We start from the raw sequence: 24,762 nt of genomic DNA, 5'->3' as shown, positions 1-24,762 counted from the left end.
GTACTTTTACTTTGATAGCATTCCCTCTGATCCTGTTGCACTGTAGTAATAGATAATCTGGTCACAAAGATGTATTTTCAAGAAAGCCAAATACAGCATTTCAAGTAAACTACTTCTATTTGTTAGGCCAATCAAGTATACCAGCCTGTAAGTGTAAGGTACTCTCACTGTTAAACACTAGGATTTTAAAAAGAATTTCTCATTTCACAAGTTTAGAGTTCTCCCAATAATGGAATTTAGTCATTGCTTATTGAGTTAAAGTATATATATAAATGAGTCATTTTGTGGGTCAACAGTATGATTACAGGTGGAACTTTACCGTCATCCACCATATAACCTTCATACATCCATTCAACTATTTATTACTTTGTTCATTCATTAAACAAATATTTATTAAGAGCCTCCTATATGCCAGACACTCTGCTAGGTGCTGGGAAATTAGGCACAGATGAAAGAAACAAAGTCCCTGCTCTCAAAAAATAATTTTTTTAAACCAAAAGAAGACAGATAATAAAACAAACAAACAAAAAAAAACCACAAATATTTTCAGATGGTGATAGTGCTATGAAAACAATAAAAAGGGATAATGTTATAGAATGATTGAGAATGGGATGATGAGAGCCTTCCAGAAATGATTCAAAAAAACCAACAACAACACTAGTCCTCAAAATTAAAAGTTCTAACAAATTAAGATTAAGCAAGATACATAAAGAAGAATCTACAACAGATACATCATAGTGAAACTGGATAACACCAAATAAAAGGAGAAAGCACTTAAAGTCACAGACACAGGGACAAATTATCATCAAAGGAATAGTTAGAATGACAGGTAACTTCTCAAGAGCAACAATGGGACCAACTGATGGGAAAATCTTCCCATCAGCACTGAGAGGAAGTGCTGTGTACCTAGAATTCTATACTTAGAAAAGCATCTTTTAAGAAGAGATTAAGGAAAAATAAATATAGATTTGGGGCACCTGGGTGGCTCAGTTGGTTAAGCATCTGACTCTTGATATTGGCTCAGGTCCTGATCTCAGTGTTGTGGGATCGAGCTCTGTCTTGGGGCCTGAGCTCAGCATGGAATCCGCTTGACATTCTCTCTCTCCCCCTACCTCTTGCCCCTCCCTACCACACCCTCTCTCTCAAATAAATAGATAAATCTTTAAATAAAGAAATCGATAAGGAAAGAAAGTTAGTTTCAGGCAAAAAGAATGAAGAGGTTGCTCTAGGGGCTCCTTAACCAAAGGAAATTCTGAAGAATCCATATCAGGCAGAAGGAGAGTGGTTCCAGTCTGAGAAGAAATAATGATAGGGTAGAGGAGATGGAATCAGTGTTTGAAATTATTGTAGGAATCAGAAAAGTTAATAAGGGTATTTTCGAAGGTAAAAGTGAGTATTTTTCAAAAGTAAATACTGAAAAAGAGCGATAAAAATGAGTAGATTCCAAAAAGGTAAAGGGAAAATACACTGGTTAAAAATGAGTAAATCCTAAAAAGGGGAAGAGATTTTTAGAAAGGAACATAGATTCCCACCCTTCTGATGTGAGAAGCAGTTCTGAAGAATCGCTGATGGAAGAACTGCTCTTCAGATGAAAGAAAGATTATGTGGAAGCTGACTTTATTGCCTATCTGCTTGAGCCACAAACTGTACTCTTGGCTTTGTTAGAGCTTTTCCGGAATTGAACAGATAATCGCCTCATTTCCTGTTACATGTTATATTTAAAATGAGATAGTCCTATTTACAACTAGATAAGCAAAGTTGCTGATAATAAAAAGTCAATAATTGTGAAGTCCTTTAGATGTCTCTAAAACCATAAAGACAGTTTAAATTACATACTAGTTGGCCCTCACTGATTTGTCACAGAGATTTGCAGAAGGAAAGAGTAGGTCCGCCCACCCAACGAGCCAGCTGGGTGGGACTCCATCAGCCTCTGCCTGTGTGTAGGGCAGGGTGGGTCATTAGAGCCTTCCCGGCAGCCACCCTGCCAGCCCAGAGCCTGCTGGAAGTCCTAGTCAGAGGTCCGGCCACTGATCTCAGAAGTTCACTAAATCCAATCCCTGGCTTCTGACAGAACTGCTCTCAGGGGGAAAGAAATGCTTTGTAATCCCTCTCACTTTTAAAAAATTTAGAATATCAGGACAAGAAACCTCACTACCTCTGTCTCCCATTTTGAAGGGCCAACTTTTAATTTCAGGATGCAAATAAAAATTTTGAATGACACTTCTGAAAGTCTCAAACCAGTCATTTTCCTCCTTTGGACACTGACTCTGACTTGATTGTTATACCTCACGCAGTTACCTCAGGGAGGCACATGAGGAGCCCGGGTGAGTGACGTTGGATACGTTACTTAACATCTGTGTGCATAATACATGGAATATAATCTTTCTTCATAAAGATTTTATTTATTTATTTATTTGTTTGCTTGCTTATTTATTTATCAAAGAGAGAAAGAAAAAGAGAACACAAGCAGGGGGAGCAGAAGGCAGAGAGAGAGGCAGGCTTTCTGCAGAGAAGGACCCTAGGATCGTGACCTGAGCTGAAGGTAGACGCTTAACCGACTGAGCCACCCAAGCCTACTGCTCTTTTTGTAGTATTAACACCATCACACACATATGAGTTTAGAAGACAAAATGTCAATACCTATTAACCTTTCTGCAGATGTTTGCAACTTTGTTTGTATTGAATCTACCCCTGACTTTTATTAGGTCTCATTTTTTTCTCCTTAAGTCAATTTCATTTCAACAAATCATTTCTATTTGGCCTTTGAGTGGGGGCAGTTTTCCACACAATAATAGGTTCACTCTAACCAAAAGTCTAGTCAAATAGATTTTGGAAGCACTTTCAAAGTGATCGGGTATAGGTAGGAGCCCCCCAGAAGGCTGCCAGGTTGTGTGAGACTTCCACCACAGTACACTCACATTCTTTCAAGCTTTAGCCTTTCTGGTGAAGGGATCTCAGAAGGTGGAGAAAAGTACTTGCTGCAGTTAAAATGGCTCTTGGAGTTTAGAGAACCAGTTACTTTGATGCAGCTAAAACAAACAAAAACATACCTAAGAAATGACATTAACCCTAAACATGGAAGGAAGAATCTTACAAAGTTCTGGGTTGTACCCTGGATTTCTAATCAGAGAGCTTTGGAGGAAGAAGCCATTTTCTTTCTGGCTGTCCCCACGCTGGGTCCTGCAAGCTGGGCTAACTCAGCCACCACCACACCCAAGCTGATTTTCAGATGCTATTGTATCCTGGATAATCATCTAAGGCTCAGACCCCTCCCTTATACTGCTGGCTCTTCTTTATTCCTCACATCAGTTCTTTGTGCCACCTCTGCCTCCCTCCTCTGATGGAACCATCTCTCCCAACTTTGGAACCACGGCTCTGCCACCAGCTTCCAGGTGGCCCTTATCCTCTTGCCCTGGCTTTGTCACAGACTGGAATGAGCTTTCTCTGTTCCTTTCCTGGTCCCAAAAAGCCCCAGCCTCCTCCAGCTCTGTGGCTGATACTCAGTCTGTCCGCTCAAGACTAATTTCTAAATCATTCTTTGGCGCTCCTGAGGCTGCATGAAATAAGTAAGACGGTATCAAGGCTCTAAGGTTTTCTTTTGAAGTTAGGATGAAAGGCATGATGAAGCTGAACCTAGTCTTTGGAAGCCCGGGTAACAGCACCCCCACAGTTTCAGGACAGTGACGAAGCATTCTGGAAGTTGCCATGGAGACCACTCTTGTCTTCTGTTCACTTCTGGAGGCAGCAATATGCTTCAGAACAACAGATACTTTTTAAAGTTGCCATCCTTCCTAGAAACATTAAATTATGTGTGGCATTAATGCCAGCCCTTCACCAGATCTCTGGTTCTTCTTCCTGGGCGCACAGCTGGTCGGCCTCTCCATGACACTGGTTCCAGCCAGTAAGATGGAACAGAGGTGACATGTTGTCAACACTTGATCAAGACTTTGGAGAAGCACGTGTGCCTCTTTCACGCTCTCCCTGTCTGCCTGCTGGGTCTAAGTGGTAAAGGGGCCCTGCACAAGGAGGAAGCATAAATGGAGGGTGAAATTCTCTGAAATTCTACATGAAGGAAAATTGCCAACCAAAAGGAACACCTACATTGTCCCATTAAGTGAGCAAAAACCTCTACTGTTTTTGAGCCATTATTCATTTGGGGGTTTATTTAGTACTAGAGCCAGGCCTACACTAAGTTATGCAACCAGTATTTCATGTTTTTAGAACATAAATCATTTGTATGTCAGGATGCTGGGCCTTCATCCTGGAAAATACAAGAGGGCCTAGTGGAAATGGAGGGAAGCAGAAAGGAACAATAATGTGAATAATACAAACATATACTGCATATGGAACCATGTGCCAAGCCCCATGTTAAGGTGTTACATATACAGTCACATTTAATTTCATTTCTTTCTCATGACAACTTTAAGTAATAGTACTATTATTATCCCCATTACTCAAATATGAAAACTGAGGCCAGGCTATAGTACTCAGGAAGCCATGATTCAAATCTGTTGACTCCATAGCTCCAGCTCTGGTTGTGTACTCAGTACCATGTATTAGGCACTTTGTATAATTCTGTCTTCATAGTGTCTTGTCAAATAGTCCGTCTTATCTCCATTTTAAAAATGCAAAAGCTGAAGTTCCAGGCTTCAACCAAGCTTACACAACTAGCAAGATTCAGGCCAAGGTCTGTGAGACTCTAAAGCTCATTTTCTTTCCATCATGCCTTGAGATCACCATATAGAGGGGAGAGGTCATCTGGACTGAGTTTCCCTCCATTTCTGGGTTCCAGTCATTTTAGAGGTTAATCCTTTACTCTAAAACCATGTGACCACTCTAATCATCACTATTTATCCACTTTGGAGATACTGGGATTTCTGCCAGATAACATTCACCAGATTCCCCCAGCATGTCACTGAGTCTACTTCTCACACTGGTGTGGCCTAACTAACCATTAACCCACACATTAGCCCATCTGCTCACCCAGCCTGACTACAGGGACAGTTCCTTTAGCCAGGGCTGGATCGGTCATGTTCAGGCCTAAATGCAGAATGGAAGCCAGAGGCATGGAAGCATGTTTTTTAAATAAATAGACAGTTTGTAGGTAGGAGTTATAGTAGAGCCCAATCCACAAACCTACCTCAGAAACTTCTAAAGTCAGGGAGTGCCACCAGGAATCTTATTTGTATAACCACCTTTTGATCCTCTGAGAAGAAGTACCACAGCAATGTCAGGGCTGAGCAGGACACCAGAACTGACTTCAACAAAGCTGGAGAGAGGAACACCGGCCCACCCTCTCATTATATCCTACCTGGCCCCTAGAAGGGCTAGTTGACAGAACAAGGAATCCCTTGAGACCCCACCCCATTTCTTCTCCCTCCTGACTTCATATGGAGGATTCCCGGCAGATCTACAGTCCATATCTAGGGGAATGGTCAGTGTTCACAATGGGACAAGATGGTGGCATCAAATCACCTCCCAGCCTATGCCATGAACCTGAAAGACCAAGGCCAAGGAGCCATAATCCCATAGTCATCCATTCAATCAACAGACATCAGTAGTTGAAAGAAAGCACTGACAAGTCTAAAGCAGCCAGAGCTTCTCTGTAGTGCAGAGCCTGCCGAGTCACAGAGGGGACTGCAGAGAAACTGCAGGACACTGCCCTGGTGACCAAGGAGAGTGGGCTCATAATGTCCTCATGTTTCCCATGTATGGTCCCAGAGCTTCAGGAGAGGTGGGAAGAGAGGGTTGCCAGAAGGCCACCCTCTTCTGCTTGGAGAATCAGAAGAATACATGGGGTCACGGGAAGAGCAGCACGCACATTCCTTGCAGTCATGCACATCCATTCCACAGATGGTAGAGAGAGTGAGTCTTTTCTAATACCTGTCTGGTCATATCATCCTGCCCTGACTTTTAGTTGCTCTTGGGATTCAGACTACACTTATAACTTTGGCCTACTGTAAACCCAGTTTATTCTATGTGCCTCCCCTCCATACTCTCAGAGCTCAGAGTATGATTATCCTATAGTCTATAAATGCCATGACTAAATTCACGTCTCTTCATTCACCATTTTATATTGCATTTAGGCTTTTTGCCTGACATAGACGGTGCTCAACCAGTATTGATTGTTGATTGGTTGGTTAGTTGATGAGTGACGGTCTGAAGACACAATATTTGAGCAGCAAAGTTAGGCAAGTGCTGGAACATATCACTTCTGTGATTGTAGCCCAAGCCCTTATTTTCCCCAGGGTTGGGACAGCATGAGAGACAGGGCATGCATGGATCAGACCCCAAGGTTAAAGGTCAACAGCAACAAGGCCTTCAATTAGAGACTTAGCAACCGATATACCAACAGATGTGTTTTACTAATTCGGATGGGTTTAGAAAGAGGTGGGAAATAGGTCAACAAATGAACGTAAGAAATGACATTTCCCTCATCGCTTATTCTTAAAATGACTCAGAGGAACACCAACAACTAGATCTTTCAGTTCCCTTCCTTTTACAGCAGTGGTATGACCCAGGGTCAAGAAAATGAGGTGGCAGTCTTGAGTAAAATAGGTTTGCCCTCTGTTGACAGGATGCCAAGTGATCCAATAAGTCTAGAGAGGTTTTATGAGACAGCCTTGGTCAGGGCTCCCTGCCAAGTAGGATTGGGTCACAGCCCTCAGTGGAAGAAAAGATGATCTCATTTCTGCTCACCCTGGATATGTGACAGTTTTAATTTTGGCCCTCTCCCTGTCGTGGTAGGCTTCACCCCAGAATCTCCCTCAAGACAGACATTGAACATAGCGTACCCTGGGGGTGGGGAGGATCATAAAAAAAGGACAAGTGGTGAGGAGGGGAGGGCACCAGAGTCAGAGTTGGTGAGGATTAAGTGCCACCCATGGTGCTGCTTGTGGAATAAGGAAGATTTTCTCCTGAAAATGAAAAGGACAACGCTGGCCCTGGATTGAACAGTTATGATAAGGAACTACCAGCACGTGTGAGTTGAGCTAATGGTGAAAAGACCGGTGGCCAAGCACGGGTTCATTGCCTTCACAGATTTATGCAAAGGCATCTATAGAATGTTACCATTTTTTAACTGTAGAATTTTAAGACTAAGCATGAGAGTAATGTTGTTTATAAGGAAGTGGTTTTTTTGCTGTATTTTCCAGAGCTGGTACATCAGCAACATGCTAACTGTCGGGCATTCCCTTGATCTTCAGCCCTACCGATGGGCAGCTGTTGTTCAGAAGACCAGCTGCGGAAGCCCTAGACGCTGTGTGGTAGAGGGAAAGCTCTAACACAAATTATATGACTTTTGCTCTTGACTAAGCTCACTCTCTATGCAGGAAGAGGAACAGGTGATTTATTTTCAACACAGGATTTTTCACAATTATTATCTCAAGCTCCTACTGTCTCCTACTTCCTAGGACATTCTATTTGAAAAAGAATTGACTGTGAATGTTTCCACTTTTTAAGAGTCAATATCAATTATCTAGCAAATGAATTACTCTGTTTCGAAGCTTCCATGTGGTAAAAAAAAAAACCATAGAAGTTTATTTGGGAGAAAATAGAAGGAGAATGAGCAAGTAAGAAATAAAAATTAAAAATCAATCAACACAAGAGATGTAGAAGAGGATATTGTTTGAGGTTGCCTAGGAGCCTTCAGATGCCATATCTTGTCTATAGTGGTCTGGGCCACCCCGGCAGTCCCTCACTGCTGGATGCGCTTATGGCTGTTGAGACAGGAAGAGTGAGGAACCCAGGGAGCTGTGAATTCCAGTGACACAGACTCAGCACCCAGAGCCAGAGTTCTCACCCTGGATGTGCAGGAGAATCACCTGGGGGCTTTCACCCATATGGAACACCCACAGTGTTCAAGCGCTAGTGCTGGAGATTCGGATCTCATTTTTCTGGGGTAGGTCACCTGTATTATTCATAGTGCTCCCCAGGCAGTTCCACTGTGAGCTAAGACTAGAAAGCCCTGGGCTAAGAATGGAAGATACCCGCGAGGAAGGTGAGAGATGGAGACAGAGACAGGGAGCAAACACACAGCTGGGCATACGTTCTCCACTCGGCTCAGAGACCAGCAAGGATGACAAACCCACTGTAACCCCTAAATGTCTCACCAACCAATTTAGGTAATATCTCCTGTTCGTGAAACGAATACACTTAGAGCATTTTTACACTTCTGGATTGTGTCTCTAAGTACTGGAGGCAATTTTAACTGCTAAGCTCATATTAAATTTAAATTCATTTCAAAGTAGCCACGTTTGGTATTATCCACAATCTCATCATTTTCATGAACTGAGATGTGACTCAAGTGATCGCATCCACTTACTTTAATTCCTTGTAATCCATAGCCAGGGGCACCAGGAGGGCCAGGCAAGCCTTTCTGCCCAATGTCTCCCTGTTGGAAGATGAAGAGAAATTGAAGAGAAGTATGAGAAGGTTTAGAAAGGAACAATGCATTACTGCTCTTGGCTTCCTTCTTACTTTGGTCAGATCAGGACCAACATCCATGTGCCCCATGAAGCTATATCGTATCTTATATAAAACAGTGTTTTCCCGGGGCGCCTGGGTGGCTCAGTGGGTTAAGCCTCTGCCTTCAGCTCAGGTCATGATCTCAGCGTCCTGGGATCGAGCCCTGCATCGGGCTGTCTGCTCAGCAGGGAGCCTGCTTCCCCCTCTCTCTCTGCCTACCTCTCTGCCTACTTGTGATCTCTCTCTCTCTCTGTCAAAGAAATAAATAAAATCTTTAAAAACAAACAAAAAAACCCAGTGTTTTCCCCCCAATTTTAAGCCACAGAACCCTTGCAAAAATATTATGCATAATCCAGATTCAGGTAAAAAGGCAAGGCAGAGCTGTTTGGCCTAAGCAGAAGCATTTGGTCCAGTATCCTTGTCTCTTTGGGCTCCTCTAGCTGCCCTACCACCAACCCCAAGAACACTAGGGCTGTGAAGACCGCTCACACATAATTCTGTGTAGCCTCTCCTATGTTTCTCCATTTCCATATGGAGAGCTATTCCCTGAGGTTGCAGTTAAAGATTCAGCAGAAAGGAAAATAGGTCAATGAAGCAAAAGTACCTCATTTCCCAGTATGTGTTTTCTACAACATCAGTGAACTCCATGCTTCTTGAGGAAAGACTTCTGTGGTCAAATGAGATTGGAAAGTGTTGTATACCATGTGTGTGCCTCTCCTTGGAGACCCCAAGTGCATACAGGCCTACCTTGTTTCCTGGCGCTTTCCTATTTGGCTCCCCACATACTGCTTTTTTACAGACTGAAGGTTTGTGGCCACGCTGTGTCAGGCAAGTCTAGCCATGCTATTTTTCCAATAGCATTTGCTCACTTTCTGTCCCCGTGTCACATTTTGGTAATGTTCACAATATTTCAGACTTTTTCGTTGTTCTTGTATTGCTTATGGTGATCTCTGATCAGTGATCTTTGATGGTACTATTATAATTGTTTTATGGCACCAAACTGTACCCATTTAAGATATCTAAGTTAATGATAAATGATAGTACTGTTCTGGTTGTTCCATCAGCCATTCCCCTATGCTCCATAGCATTCCCCTCTCTCTCTCCCTCCCCTCAGGCCTCCCTACACCCTTACACACAATAATACTGAAATAAGACCAATTAATAACCCTACAGTGTCCTCTAAGTGTTCAAGTGAAAGGAAGAGTCACATATCTCTCACTTTAAATTAAAAGCTAGAAGGGAGCCTGGGTGGCTCAGTGGGTTAAAGCCTCCGCCTTTGGCTCGGGCCGTGATCTCAGGGTCCTGGGATGGAGCCCCGCATCTGGCTCTCTGCTCATCAGGGAGCCTGCTTCCCTCTCTCTCTCTCTGCCTGCCTCTCTGCCTACTTGTGATTTCTCTCTGCCAAATAAATAAAATCTTAAAAAAAAAAAAATATCGACAGTGCACCTAGTAACTCAAGAGTTCTTGGTGGAAGAGGATGATGAGATGAACGTTTCCATGGCTGCTAAGCCAGCATCCATTCTGCAGCTCGTGGATCAAGGAGTAAATCTGACTTTCAAGTTCTTACTTAAGAAATACGTTTTGCAAGAAATGTGAAGATTCACTGAAAGGATAACAAAGGATTTAGAATTACATAAACTTAGTTGATAAAGCAGTGGCAGGGTTTGGGAGGAACGACTCCAATTTTGAAAGAAGTTTTATTCTGGGTAAAATGCTGTCAAACGCATGCCACAAAGAAATCGTTTGTGAAAGGAAAAGTCAACCAAGGTGGCAAACTTCATTGTGGTCTTATTGTCAGAAATTGCCACAGCCACCCCGACCTCCAACAACCACACTCTTCATTGGTCAACAGCCATCAGCATGGAGGCAAGACCCTCCATCTGCAAAAAGATGGCAACTTGCCAAAAGCTCGGATGATGGTTAACATTTTTAGCAACAAAGAACTTTTAATGAAGATATAATCATTGGGTTTTTTTTTTTTAGACATAATGCTATTGCACCCTTAATAGACTAGAATATAATGGCAACATAACTTTTATATGCACTGCGAAATCAAAAAATTCATTGGACTCTCTTTATTGTGGTAGTCTTGATCTGAACCTACAATGTCTTCAACTATGCCCATAGAAATATATGAAAGCCTCTAAGAAGTCCCACAATAGAGAGATAAGCTTAACTTTTTTTATTCCAGAAGTTTGTTAATTAAATTTTGATGGAACAAGCTTTGAGAAATGCTGGATTCATAGAAGTTACTGTATAAGACAGCCTTTTTTTTTTTTCTTTCCACTACAGAAAAAGCTTTATTTTTTCTAATTATTATTTTTTCTATTTATTTTTTCTAATTGAGGAACACCTGCTCATTGAAAAAAAAAATTAAGAACAGAAATAAAGAGGACAACAACAAAGAAAAAATAGACCCTTCTTTCCACCACCGAGTGATAATAACTATGAACATCTTGGGAGGATTTTTATCCATGTGAAGTGATCCAGAAAGTTAGGAATAAAAAGAAACCAACTGCCAAAATGAAGTCGATGGACAAAAAAAGATAAACTAAGAATCTTGGTAATTCTAGGATCCTCAGTAAAATCTTTGATTCATAAGGCCTTTGCCCTGCCTTCTCTGATGTGGGGCATTCCGGTCACAAACATAGGTATTTGAAATTTGAATTTGTAACATGTGGCTCATTGACACCTGTTCTCCCTATGAACATACCTGATACCTCTTCATTTTAGTTTTTGAACAAATCAAAGAATTATTTGTTGAGCACGTGAATCAAGGGTTAACACAGCTCTTCGACCTCTGCGCTATTCCCACGTTGAGCTGGGGGCTCTAGGATGTGGAGCAGCATCTCTGGCCCCTTCCCACTGGATGCCAGCAGCACTCCTCCCCCTGCTGTGACACCCAGAAATGATTCCAGACATCGCCAAATGTCCCCCTAGGGCAAACCAGGGAGGACAAGGTCTCCCTCTTTGAAAAACCCTGGATTGTGAGAAGGAAAGGATGAATAACCACCAGATTGGAGACAACAAAAGAAAGGGAAATAGAGGGACGCCTGGGTGGCTCAGTTGGTTAAGCAGCTGCCTTCAGCTCAGGTCATGATCCCAGCATCCTGGGATCGAGTCCCGCATCGGGCTCCTTGCTCGGCAGGGAGCCTGCTTCTCCCTCTGCCTCTGCCTGCCATTCTGTCTGCCTGTGCTTGCTCTCGCTCTCTCTTTCTCTCTGATAAATAAATAAATAAAAAGAAAAGAAAGGGAAATAGAAACGAGAGCAAAGGGAGTCTGAGGAAGTTTCTCTCACCTTCCATGGGGACAGTAAATCTAGACCCTGGCCCTGTGGCCCTGACAGAGTGTACTATGCACATTTGACACAACAGACAGATTAGCAGGCATTCTGTTGAAGGGCCAGCTGAGGTCCCTCTGACTAGAGGGAAAATGTGCTCCTTAATGATGGCACAGCCTCTAAGAAAACTGGAAATATTTTGAGCATTTTGCAACCACTTTCTAAAGAGACACTTTCTAATTTCTTTGGGGGAAGTAAATGCCTTTACACCCTTAAACAATTTTCCTGAAAGCTACGTAATATGAGAAAATAAGCCTTCTCATCAGCACTCCAGAAAAAACAAGTCAACACTAAAATAAACATGTGCTAGGAAGTTAATGTTCACTCGTTTGGCACGGATGGTACCTGAACTTCATGCAGAGCACAGACTTAAAGACTCACCTTTGGCCCTTGGGTTCCTATGCCCCGAGGCCCAGAGGGGCCTGGGGGGCCTCTGACACCAGGCTCTCCCTGAAAAGACACAATAAATGACAAGTTACTGACCTGAGACAAACAACAAGAAAAAAAACCTTTATGTTGTATAGTTTATATAAAATGTTATATTTCATGTTAAAAATATTTTGTATAAACTTTCATATATCAAAATATATTTTAAAACCCAAATCCTTGAATTTGACTAAGATATTGAGCCCTTCTCTTGCAGATCACTTTCCTCTACTTGACAAAGGGAGTGTTATTACCTTTTGTTTTCATTTCTTATTGCCATTTAAGGAACCTTCCAGCCAACTGATACGGGTCCATTTCAAAGCAATCAAGTTAGTTAACTTCTGACAACCTCAATGTACTTTTTGATAACTCCCTTCCTGGAGTTTGGAGAAGTGCCGCCATTGTGAGTGGAGGGAGAAAGAAGAGAGGAGAATAAAAAGAAACCATTGAAAGCTGTAACCCCATCCTGAACTAGTTGCTTTTAGTATTTTATGCAACAAAAATTATGCTACTAGGGGTCAAGGATGAGCTTTGAGATATTTCTGCCCTAGAAGCAGTTGTGGTTACAGGATAAGTTCTATATAAGCTTTGCAGATCCCCTAAAGCCTTTTAGAACAGGCATCTAGCCCAGAAGAGTGGTGGGGCCTGATTAGGGCAGCTCAGGCCCTGTGGTTGGATCTGTGTGAGATGTGAACGAACAGAAATTACAATCTCTTCATTAGCCGCCTTCTGTGTACCCAGAACTCTGCCCTGCATGTTCGTACAAGTTACTGGATGTAATTCAGTACTCATGACAACCCTGTGTTACAGCGATGACTAACTCATCTAACATTTCTGAACCTCAGTACATTCATCAGATATACACAAAATCACACTTAGGTTTCCTGAGGACGACAGGGAAGTAAGACAAAGAATACGAGTGTCTCGATCACAGTGTCTAGAGACTGTGATAGAGACACACAATCTATTGTATCGTGACCACATAATACATAATACACAATTACACACAGTTCAATAGATTTTACCCAGAACCATTCAATGTTTTACCAGAAATAATTGTCTTCTTTGCCTGGGTCCTGAGAAGCCTACCCCAGATAAAATGGCTCCCTCTTTTGTGCCATTGTGCCTATCTAGCTGAGGAGGCACTTGGGAAATATTAATGCCTCACCCCAGCTGTGTGTTGTTGTTGTTTTAAGGATTTATTTATTTGTTTTATTCTCAGTGGAAGAAGCCTGATCTATGAGACCACATACTGTATTCCATTTGTATGAAATGTCCAGAAAAGGCAAATCTATAGAAACAGAAAATAAATCCATGATTGCCTGGGATGAGGAACAGGAACTAGGACAAGATTAACTGTATATGGGCACAAGGGATTTTATTGGGGGGGGAGAAAATGTTCTAAAACTGATTTATAGTAAGGCCTACAACTTGCTAAATTTCCTTTAAAAATCATTGAAACATATAATTGGAGTGTGTGAGTTCTAGGATATATAAAATATGTCTCAACAAAATTATAAAGAAAATAAAGAAGAAGAAGAGGAAGAAAGAAGCCAAAGCCAGCCAGGCTTTGAAGGTAAATCTCCCAAGCTCTTTGCCTGAGGTCCCATTTCATTCATGTTCTGTTTGGAGCTAAATAGCTTCTAGATTGCAACAGTGCAAAATCATGGATTATAAGAAATTATGAAATTGTTTATCTAGCAAAACAGCCCATCCTCATTTAACTTTGCTTTTTACTTATAAATCCTAAAGAGAAAACAAGGCCTTAAAAGAAAAGGAAAAGATGTAAACTTCATTGCCAACTTAATGCTTCTTATCTCTAATTTCATAATTACCTATTTCCCTTGTGCCCGCAAGCCACTTTTATGATTTTGGTCACCTGTCTCCATCTCTCCCTCATAGTCCACAGCTGCTTTTGTGAGTGCAGGTACTAATTATCTCCCTAACACCTCTCTCCTTCTGATTCCCACCTTTGAGTGACCCCAAGTTTCTCCCAGCTGAAATGATCACTTATCAAGAGCTCCAAGTAGAGAACATGTTCCTGTACATTTCTGTTGTCTCTCCTTTCTTGAGTCTCCTGACTCAAGATATGTACCTTCAGAGGGAGCATAAATTCACTGGGGGAGAGTCTCCAGTTATCCCTGACTGATTCACACACTTGCTTCATTTTGACGCCCACCAGCCAAACAGAACCCAGGTAAACATATTTCAATAGAGTCTACCGAGAACCATTTGATGTTTTGTCAAAAAGAATGCTTTGCCTGGTTACTGTGAACCCCACCCCAGATACAATGGCTCCCTCTTGTGTTGCTATTCACCTCGGCCCTTTCCTGATGAGGTTGGAAGCACAGGGCCCCCAACTGGACATGGTGGATGTGGCACAATGGGGAGTCCACAAGCCCACCTGGAAAGCCTTCTGCTAAGAAAATTAGGACCCGTATTTGAGCAGGTCTCTAAATCTGACAACCACAGGACATAGAAACGTGTCGACACCGTAGGAATAGCATCGACAAGACCCTCAAGGACAAGGAGCTCATCCACACAGAAAGCACAAGGGAAAAACAAAGGATGACTAACCTTTGCTTAAAAGAGATTTAAGAAGCATCTCAATCGAATGCAATGTGTGGACATCATTTGGAGCCCAATTCAGACAAGCCAACTGTAACAAATCTGTAAGACAAGCTGATAAATCTGAACACTGGATGTTTGATGATACTAAAGAATTACTAATGTTTTTTAAGTTTGCTAATGGTACTGCAGTTATGTTTTCTTAAAAAGAGCTTTTATATTTGAGAGATAAATGCTAAGCCTTTATATGGGAGATGTCTGGGATTTGCTTTGGAGGAACGCAGTGGAAGAAGGGGAAGAGGATGGTGGAACAGGATTGACCCCACAGTGATATTAGCTCAAGTGTGATGGGTAAATAGGAGTTCATTTTACTAGTCTTTCTACTTCGACACATACATAATAATCTTCATAATAAAATGTTTGTAACAGTATTTTTTTAGATCTGTGAATGACATCCAATAAAAACCTCACCAGTAAAGGTGAGGAAAGGCTGCCATGATGTTCACTGTTCATAAGGAGAAGAATACAAGATTTTAGAGATAGAAAGATTGGCAAAGGATGAAAGCACACAGATGGATTCAGTATCATTAGAACTTACATATCTTTCACGCATTCTTGGTTATGTCCCAAATGTTACATACCTTTTAAAAATTTAGAATATGGAGACAGGGTAGGAGATTTTTTTATTGAGTAATATTTCTCTTAAGAAAGAATTCGACACTCTGTAATTCATGATATTGTGAAGATTTTAGTTAAAACTTCATTCTCTATTAGTATCAGTCATACTAATAAACACACACATACACACACGCACCCACACACACACTGAGCCCAGGTGGGAAAGCAAGTGGGAAACACAGTTGAAATAAGTTGCGAGTGAATGTACTTCAAGCCAGCCTTGTCTGGGTTTACTAGTGCTGTTCATTCTCTCTCTTACTCAGTTTCCCTGAGTGCAGACCTTGTGGACTCCTAATTGCCCTTTCTGTCCTTGAACCTTGGCCAATGAACTTTGATAGCATGTTTCTCACATCATCTATGGTGCTACAGTGTTTCCCTCAAATAAGCTATCTTTATCCATATAATTGTTGACATATAGCTGTGTTTTATCTATCCAAATAATCTTTTATGATCTTTTGACCTATGTAAATAGAATCTGATATATGCATTTATTTACCTGATGGACTTTAAATCAAGTCTTAGCTTAACATACTCTGCAGACATTACAGTTGGTCTGTAACATAGTTTAGGGTTGTCCTTTGGTGTTTCTGTACCATACTTTTTTTTTTTTAAATAAAGATTTTATTTATTTGACAGACAGAGATCGCAAGTAGGCAGAGAGGCAGGCAGAGAGAGAGAGAGAGAGAGGGAAGCAGGCTCCCTGCTGAGCACAGAGCCCCATGTGGGGCTCGATCCTAGGACCCTGGGATCATGACCTGAGCTGAAGGCAGAGACTTAACCCACTGAGCCACCCAGGTGCCCCATGTACCGTACTTTTTAATAGATGGGAATATCGAGTACTTAATGAGCTATGGGAATCCACAGAAATAGTGTCTCCCCATATGGTGTGGTCTTGAAGATGTATTCTGTCTTTGGTTCCTTTGGCCATGTGCCCCTAGAAGGCCACAACACCCAGTGAGGACCTACAAGAGGACCATGGTCCAAACTCACTTCACCATTTGATAGCACCCGGTCTGCCACAATGCAGCACCAGTGGTACCTACGAAATACATTCACCATGACACTTTCAGACGTATGATTTTATTGTCAGTGGTTGGCATGACAATCGCAAATAAAAGGAATTACGACAGGCACTTACACAGCTGGATTTAGCTTCCCATGCAAGAGCTGAGAGTTACTGGAGCCTGCAGAGGGAGCCCTTGCATCAGGAGATAATAAACAGCCCTGAAAACTAATTCTGGAGTTGCCCTTTTGGACTATATCCACAAATTTTGTAAGACCACATAGCCTAAGTCCTACCTCTACCATCCACAAAACAAACAAACAAACAAAACTATTTAGATCGCCCAGAGCTTCCTCTTGGCCCACAAAAGGAATTCTAGACTTGAGATACTCCTCCGTTTTCACAGGAAATGGCCAACTTTAGAACTAACTCCCTGTAGTACTTGTACATGTGAATTTAACAAATGATTCAGTGAAAGTTTTCCCTAGATCATAACCCTGTAGAGTGGTTGATTTCAACACCTTTAAAAATCATACATAATCTTATGATGGCCCTGGGAACCATTAATACCGCAAACTTCACTTTTTAATAGAAAGGAAAAGAAACCAAATGCACTATCACATTCATTCTTTTTTTCTCATTGGTAAACCTTTGCTTTGGCAACACTAAAATTACAATAATTAATAATAAAATAAATAATAATTAACATTTATTAAATGTATTATGTGGCAGGTACTTTTCATTCATTATCCCAGCATCAGCTTACTTCATTTTATAGAAAGGAAACTGAGACTTCCAGATAAGGATACATGATTTCCTAGAAACCATGCAGCCAGCAGCAATCCAAACCCAGGTCAGACTCCAGGTCCCACCTCCCTTCTTGGTGTTGGTGAGAGCTGGAGGCAAAACGCTCAAGTCTCCATAGACTTTGTTCCAGCTACCATTTAATGCAAAGACCATAGGTCTGTGGCTGTGAAAGTCCTTTTCCTACATTCAGTTGGTCATACTCTCTCAAGGAGAGGAAAGAAAGCATCCTCAAAACCGCATCCCTGAGAGGACCTCACCACATGTACAGTGCCCAGCTGTCTAAGACTAGCCTCTCCCTCTCCCCATCGTTGCCACTGCTCAGTTTTGTGGTTTACCCCAATGTCTTTACTTAATCTCTTTACAGATCTTCTACCTATACCAATTCTTATTTTTTTCTGTATCCATACTGCGATACACTTGATTTGGCAGAGTAAGGCACACTGTGATGACTACTATGACATCAGTGTGTTAGAATTCATTCAAATGTTTTATAGACATTCTTCCATTAATTTTTCAGAATAAGCCTGTGAGGTGGGCATCATTATCCAGACCACAGAGGAGGAGGCTAAGTCCCAGGGAGAGTAAGTAACTTGCTGAGGTCACACAGCTAGTAAGTAACAGAGGTCCCCTCAGAGGGAGGAGGAAACAATCTATTATACCTTCTGGATTTTATAAGATTTAAATAAGATATTTGAGAAGATAGTGCTCTTCAAGACAAAGTAGCCCAATAAGACTGCCTTCCCCCACCCCCACCACAGCATAGACGAGGCTCTAATCCCTGCTTCACCCTTAGTCTATGCCTGTTAGGTCCCTGCCACTCTTGGGAGGACTGTGGAAGCAGGTTACAGTTGTTCTAAAAGGGATTTCATGCTTTTCTACTTGGGGGATAATGAAAAGCAAACTGAATTCACTATTAAAAGAATGAGCTGCTAAAAAATTTCCCCAGGAATAGTACTCAAGATTCTACCAAATGAAACCAGGGAATGACTGAGTTTCAAAATAACTCATAAGTCAACGTGATGATTAACAACTGCCTCATGTTTCTTCCTTTCTGGTTTTGTATTTTTTAAGATTTTATCTATCTATTTGAGAGACAAAGAATGAGAGAGAGAGAGCATGAGAAGGGGGAGGGTCAGAGGGAGGAGACTCCCCATTGAGCAGGGAGCCTGATGTAGGACTCGATCCCAGGACTCCAGGACCATGATCTGAGATGAAGGCAGTCACTTAACCAAATAAGCCACCCAGGCGCCATCATTTCTGGCTTCTAAATAAAATTAAGATCTAACTACAAAGGCTTTAGTTACCGCAAACATAAGCACCGCTCTGGAGTGGATTCTGTAATGAACTTAGGCACTGGTCTGGTAACTCTGCCGTACCTGCCAGGATGGCCATGGAAATTTAGCTTTTTGTAAGCTTCTGAATAGACAACTTGATACTGAGAATGCGTATTGGTTGTTGACTGGACTTTGTCACAGCACTCTGCCACTTTTCACCGACACCCTTTAATGTGAAAAGGGAGACAGGAACAGTTATCAGCCCAATTATCAGGGAGATGTGAAAATAATGAAGAAGGTGCTAGAAAACAAGCACTCAGATCATAATAACGTTTGCTTTAGCATATTTTCCCAATGTATTTTCAAAATATTTTAAATAATTTCCATTCTTCCAACTAATTTCTCTCCTAGAGCTTTAATATTCACCCCCAAGCTTCAGTGTTTCAAAGTCCATGATAATTTAAAAACTTGCTTTAGGATGGTTGGGGGGGAGTGTTGGAAGAAGAGGAGACAGTCAACAATTTGATTGTTTCTTTTCTCAAAATCAACTCATCAAAGATGAACAAAAGAGTCCCCTGTGCCACGGTGCTGAGAATCTCACTGAAGAGGTAGAGTCTTTCTTATTTAGCTACATTGGGAATCTTGAAAATAGAAATTCTAATATTGTTCCTAATGACAGAGAGAAGAGAAGGCTCTCTTGTAATGATATTCAATATAGTTTCCCACAGAGGGAGAACTTCTCTAGTCTGAATGACTGAAAATAAAAATGTGTTGACGGGTAGCCAATGCTAGTAGGATTTATTGTGTGTCTCCAGGGCTGAAGAGAGAGGTGGTATGTATGTACTGCTGGAGAGAGAAATGCAGAGCTAGGAAAACAGCAAAGAGAGATGAAAGCAGCCTTGAAGGTCACAACACAGACCAAATACAGCTCTGATTTTAAAGAACGTGCATGGAACTGAATTGGGGAATAACCTTGAAAAGTCACCTAGTCAAGTTTTCCTGGTCTTGAATGTGACCTTTTCTGAAATTTAAAGGTCAAGTTGCTTGGTATTTCAACTTGATATGGCTCTGGCTCTAATTAGTCCTGGTTTTGAGCTGATTATCTTGCCTGTCACAATTTTGCAGTCCTGTTATGGGAGGTGGGTTTCTCCTGCTCCAACCTGTAGTCGCAGATGCTTAACGTCACTGTCATGAAGTCTGTATCCAAGGCCAGCCCTCCTTGTCAGAGACTGTTCAAAATGGAGTTTCTTGTCCAGTCCATGTCCACCAATGGAATTCACAAATTCCTAATGCAGCTCTGTGTGAATCGCTCCTCTGTTCTGCCACGGCCTGTTGGTGGTGTGCACATATGTGAGCCATTGCAGAGAACAGAGGGGCAATTCAAATGCTGGGAACATTTTTAGAATAATGACACTCAGTGGAATTTCACAGAGCCTTGCATTTTAATTTATGACTATGGACCAATTTTGTCAAATAAAGCATGTATTTACAATACGCAAATATTTAAAGCTTTTAAAAAATGTTAAACTCTTCTGGGTTTGGGTTTGTGCCTCTCATTAATGTTTATGTAATTTAAGTTTGGATGATGGGAAAGGTTGGCTGCCTGGAAAGGAAAAACAATCTCACTATATGCCGAGATATCTAGAAGATAGCTTTGAAAATGAAGCATCTGCAGATCAGGGCAAGTCAGTCTCTCTGCTCTGATTTATTCATTCATTTCGTCTGCATTCATTCATCCATATTCATAGTCTCCCTCTGACACATGACACAATATAGTATCAACACTGTTTCTCTTGTAAAAGGGCAAGGTGTTCAGCCTTTCTGCTTCCTTATCTCCTTACCTATAAAACAAGGGGGTAGTTTAAAATGCAATGATATCCTAGAAATATTTAGGTAGTATATAATGTCTATTGACATAGTATGCAATAATAATAGCAACAACCCAACATATGCTTCCTACCCACAGATTTTATTCCAACCACTTGATGGTGAAGAAGCCCCTTGAGGGCCCTAACAGTCAGGTTAGAGCCCCTCTGTGCTTACTGTCTTTCTTGGCCCCAGCTCACCTGCTCCAAAGTTTCAGGGAAGAAATGGCTCCTTCTCTGATGAACTAGCACGCCGAAGGGGGCTAAAAGAGCTGAGAGAGATACGTGGCAGATGTACCTGCCCTTACGGAGCTCAGGGGAGGCACTCCTTGCATGTCTCTTCTAGGAGGCCAGGGGTAAACTCTCACACTCAGAGATATCAGTGGCTCAGCCCCTGGGTCCCATGTACCTCTTGAGCCTTTGCAGGTGAAAATACAGGAGCAAAGAGTCAAGTGAACTTCTCAAAGGCAGGTGAGGGTCACATAATGATAGTCCCCAAATCACAAAGCATCTTTTTTGTCTATAGGGGTTCAGTGAAAAAGTACAGGCAGCACGAAAAAAGATCCTTGAGCTTGCCTTCTCCATCAACAAACAAGTCCGGGTCCGGGGAACTGGGCACTAGGTGAGCGCTTCCCATTCAGCAAGAAAATAAGTTGTCAGTTTCTCTTCTAGGCATGTGTCAAAAGCAGATTTTTAAAACTGTATCTCCTATCTACTTAGAAATGTAGTTTTTATAAGAATTTTAGAAGTCTTTCAGAAGCCTTGTCAAAATTCAGATGCAATTGAAGTTAACTGTATATAAAACTACTATAACCACTGATGTCATATGGAATTCTTCCCCTTGGAAAAAAGCCAGAGAGCACCACAAGGGTGCAAGATGTCAGGGACTGCTTCTGATAGGTTTTGAAACACAGAAGCTTTGATTCTAATGTCTGTGTCATATGCTAAACACATGTGCCTAAATAGCACCATTAACTAAATAGCACCAAAACCTACCATAAATTGTCAACCTTAATGGTTTCCTCATTTCAAAACACATTTGTTTTGTAAGTTAATGCGCTTTTAGGCCAGAATTTTAAGGTGACTACACGGAGTTTAAATGAAAAACATATCTGATATGTATCTCTATACAATTATACATACACACAGACACACTCCCACATACTTACAATTTCTCTGGTATTTTAAGTCAGAATGAAAGGAGGTGAATTTTGCATACATTTGAGACCACTGCTTTCACTACCATTGACACCTTTAGGTACTTTGAGGGTCTCACCTCCACCTTACTAAACCAGAAGAACAAAGTTAGGTGGAATTAAACTTTTCTAAATATCTCTCTTTCTTTACTTCTCTCTCTCTTTCTCTCTCTGTGTGTGTGTGTGTTTCCAAAAGTTTTCTTCAGAGAAAAAGATGACATAAAGACTTTAAGGCCCCTACCAAAGACGAGAGATGATATTGAAAATTATTTAAAAGCTGGTGTTTGCTTTTAGGATTTCCTTTATTTCCAAGTTTGTGATCCAAGTTCTTTAATTCTAAGACCAGCTTGCATGATTTCCAGGATAAAACTTTTTCTCAGCAGCCACAGGATGAGGTCAAAGAGAGAAAGGAAAGGCAGCTGAGAGTGGGCTGGGGGAGGGGGGAGGCAGATCCTAGCCAATATTCTCTCCTCCCCTCAGCTAGGAATGAGCTGTCTGACGCTGCCTCCCCTCAGCCTTCCGTGTGGGCCAACAGAGATGAGTCTCCCTTAATACACATCTATGGCAATATGTTGGTTGTTTCAAAAAGTAAAACAGGCAATGTAAAATTTTGAAGGAACAAGCTTTTTCTTGACTTCCCTCTGCCTAAAATGTACATGATAGTGAATATAGGGGACTTTCAGAGAAAACCAGTATATGGAATCATTTACTAAACGTTTTAGTTTGTATGTTAAATGACCTGACATAATAGAATACTCACAAGAAGCAAATTAAAAAAAAAATGTTTTCTATGTATAATTGCCTGCCTTTATAATCATTGCTAAATGTAGAGCAGTAACTTAATAGTATAATTTATATGTATATGTATATACTATGTATACCTACCTAAATATATAGATATTAACTGTCTATATACATCTATATAGGTATTATCATAGGTATATACTATGTATATTATCTAAAATATAATAACCTATTCAGTGGAAGTATAAATGATCATGTTTCTATTAGAATACAAACACATTCCAATATACATTTAATACATTTAATTTAATTTATTTAATAGATTTTATTTCATGCCATAAATTAAATAAGTTTCTACTTTCCTCACTAAAGGAATATTTACATAATAATTTATATAATAACAAAAGTTTTTACCCATGCTCCACTCAGAGCAGAAAACAGCAAAGTTTACATATTGAAATGTCTTCCAATTTTTAAACTTTAACATTTGACAGATGACTATGCTTTAAGGAAAAAAAAAGAATACTACCATACCCAAGTATGCTTCCTTCTCTCCATACCTTCAGTATGGTTTATTGACACTGTCAAGATATGTTAGAGGATTGGATTCAGTTCTGAATCAGACCAAGCCAGAACCTTGATAAAAGTATCTCACGTGTGCTCCTCTGTATAGTTTACATATAGTTTACACAGTACTTTCAGACACACCCTCTCCCTTGGCTCTCGTGATTACGCTAACAGAGACAGAGGAGTCAAGCTGCCCTTTATAGACAATACTTAGTGCCATGGGTCTCCCGCCTTTCACTGTCCCAAGGAGAAGGCAAAAGGGCCCCTGCCTCACTGTACAGAAGCATCGGCAAGGTGATGTCTCTCCCACAGGCTGGGGCAGAGACCAAAAAATCAAAACAAGAAGCTGACATTGAGCAATTAGAACATCTCTTTCTAATGACCCAGAAGCACTGGAAAAACTAAGTAGATATGTTTCTACAGACATGTTTTCTCTTTAGGGTAATAGTAATCGTTCATTCACTTTCCACTTACTCAACATGTTACACAGCGCCTACTGGGTGGCACAGCTACTTCTGGTGCCAGGAATTTGGCAGTGATCAAGACAAAGAGCCTACCTTCAGGAAAACTACACTCTGGTGGGACCCACAGAGCAGTAAATGAGCAAGATGGTTTGAAAAAGTGGTTTTGCTGTGGAGGACATCCACAGGGGCATGTGAGAGTGATGAGTGAAGGGAGAGACAATTGTCCTTTGTTTAGGTGATCAGGCTCAGGTTAGGCAAGATTTGAGCTGTGGCCGTAAGAATGAACCATCTTGACAGAGCCAAGACCCAGAAGCAAGAATGAACTGAAATAGGGTGGGCCAGCGTAGCCCACAGACGGCAAAAAGGAGAAGGGGGTAGGGACTATAATCAGGTCGTGAAGGGATACATAGGTCATAGGAAGCAGTAGGATCTTGTTTTAAGTGCAGAGAGAATCCATCAGAGTGTTTTTTGAGAAGGAAAGTATTCTGATCTGATTCAAGACAGCTCTGCCTGGCAGGTAACAGAAGGGCCGAGGTAGAAGAGGGAAGGCCCATGGAGGGGTTATTTTAACGGCCCAGACAAGTGAAGCAGAAGAAGAAAAGCAGCTAGAATCAAAATGTATTTTGAAAAGAGAACTGACAACATTTACCAAAAGACTAGACATGGAGAGAGAGGAAAAGGAAGGGGCAAAGATGACTCAAGTCTCCTGGCTTGGGCATGAATGAGATGGGTGGTGCCATTTATAGGCTTATGAGGTGAAAATCAAAATTAAATTAAATTTTGGGTCTTAGGTTAGAGATGTCTTTGAGAAATCCAAGAGAAGTTATATGGTAAGAAACTAGATGTGTACAACCAGAGCTTAGGGGGAAAGACAGAAATCTGAAAGGCATCAGCATGAGAGTAGTGGTTAAAACCGTGGGGCTGGATGAGATCAGGGAAGAGATGTCTAAAGAAGAAGGAGGGCTCTGGACTTAACTCTGCCTTGGTACAGAAAACAAAGCATCAAAGGAATCTGAGAGTTGCTACCAGAGAAGAAGGAGAAAATCCACTAAATTAATCCATGTTCAAATTTGTGTAAATTCCCCCGGAAGTCCATAGGTGAAGATAAATAACTATCAATTCTTTAGATGCCACTGCTCCTCTATTATGTCTGATAAAAAGATTTCACCATGACAAATTCACTTACCTACAAAACATCTTCTTAGAAGCTACTATGCTGCCTACTTTAAAATCTTACCTTTGCTCCGGTGTCTCCCACTCCACGTAAGCCCATGGGCCCAGGGGGTCCTGGTAGTCCCCGAGGTCCCTAAGATGATATAATAAGGGAGAGGGTGAACATCCTTGTCATGCGCAGTATTTATCAA

The 24,762-nt window shown here is 41.3% G+C and overlaps 1 protein-coding gene across 1 annotated transcript in view; it reads right to left on the bottom strand.

Moving 5' to 3' along the window:
- Window positions 1-24,762, bottom strand: part of COL28A1 (collagen type XXVIII alpha 1 chain) — a 153,997-nt gene that overhangs the window by 43,702 nt on the left and 85,533 nt on the right. The window contains exons 24-26 of the mRNA XM_059397539.1: window positions 24,636-24,704; window positions 12,188-12,256; window positions 8,324-8,392 (exon numbers count right to left, since the gene is read on the bottom strand). Coding sequence (XP_059253522.1) covers window positions 8,324-8,392; window positions 12,188-12,256; window positions 24,636-24,704 — 207 coding nt within the window. The remainder of the gene's footprint in view (window positions 1-8,323; window positions 8,393-12,187; window positions 12,257-24,635; window positions 24,705-24,762) is intronic.

The sequence above is a fragment of the Mustela nigripes genome, chromosome 4, assembly GCF_022355385.1.
Source record: "Mustela nigripes isolate SB6536 chromosome 4, MUSNIG.SB6536, whole genome shotgun sequence".
NCBI classification, from domain to species: Eukaryota; Metazoa; Chordata; class Mammalia; order Carnivora; family Mustelidae; genus Mustela; species Mustela nigripes.
This window is presented reverse-complemented; position numbering and strand designations above follow the sequence as displayed.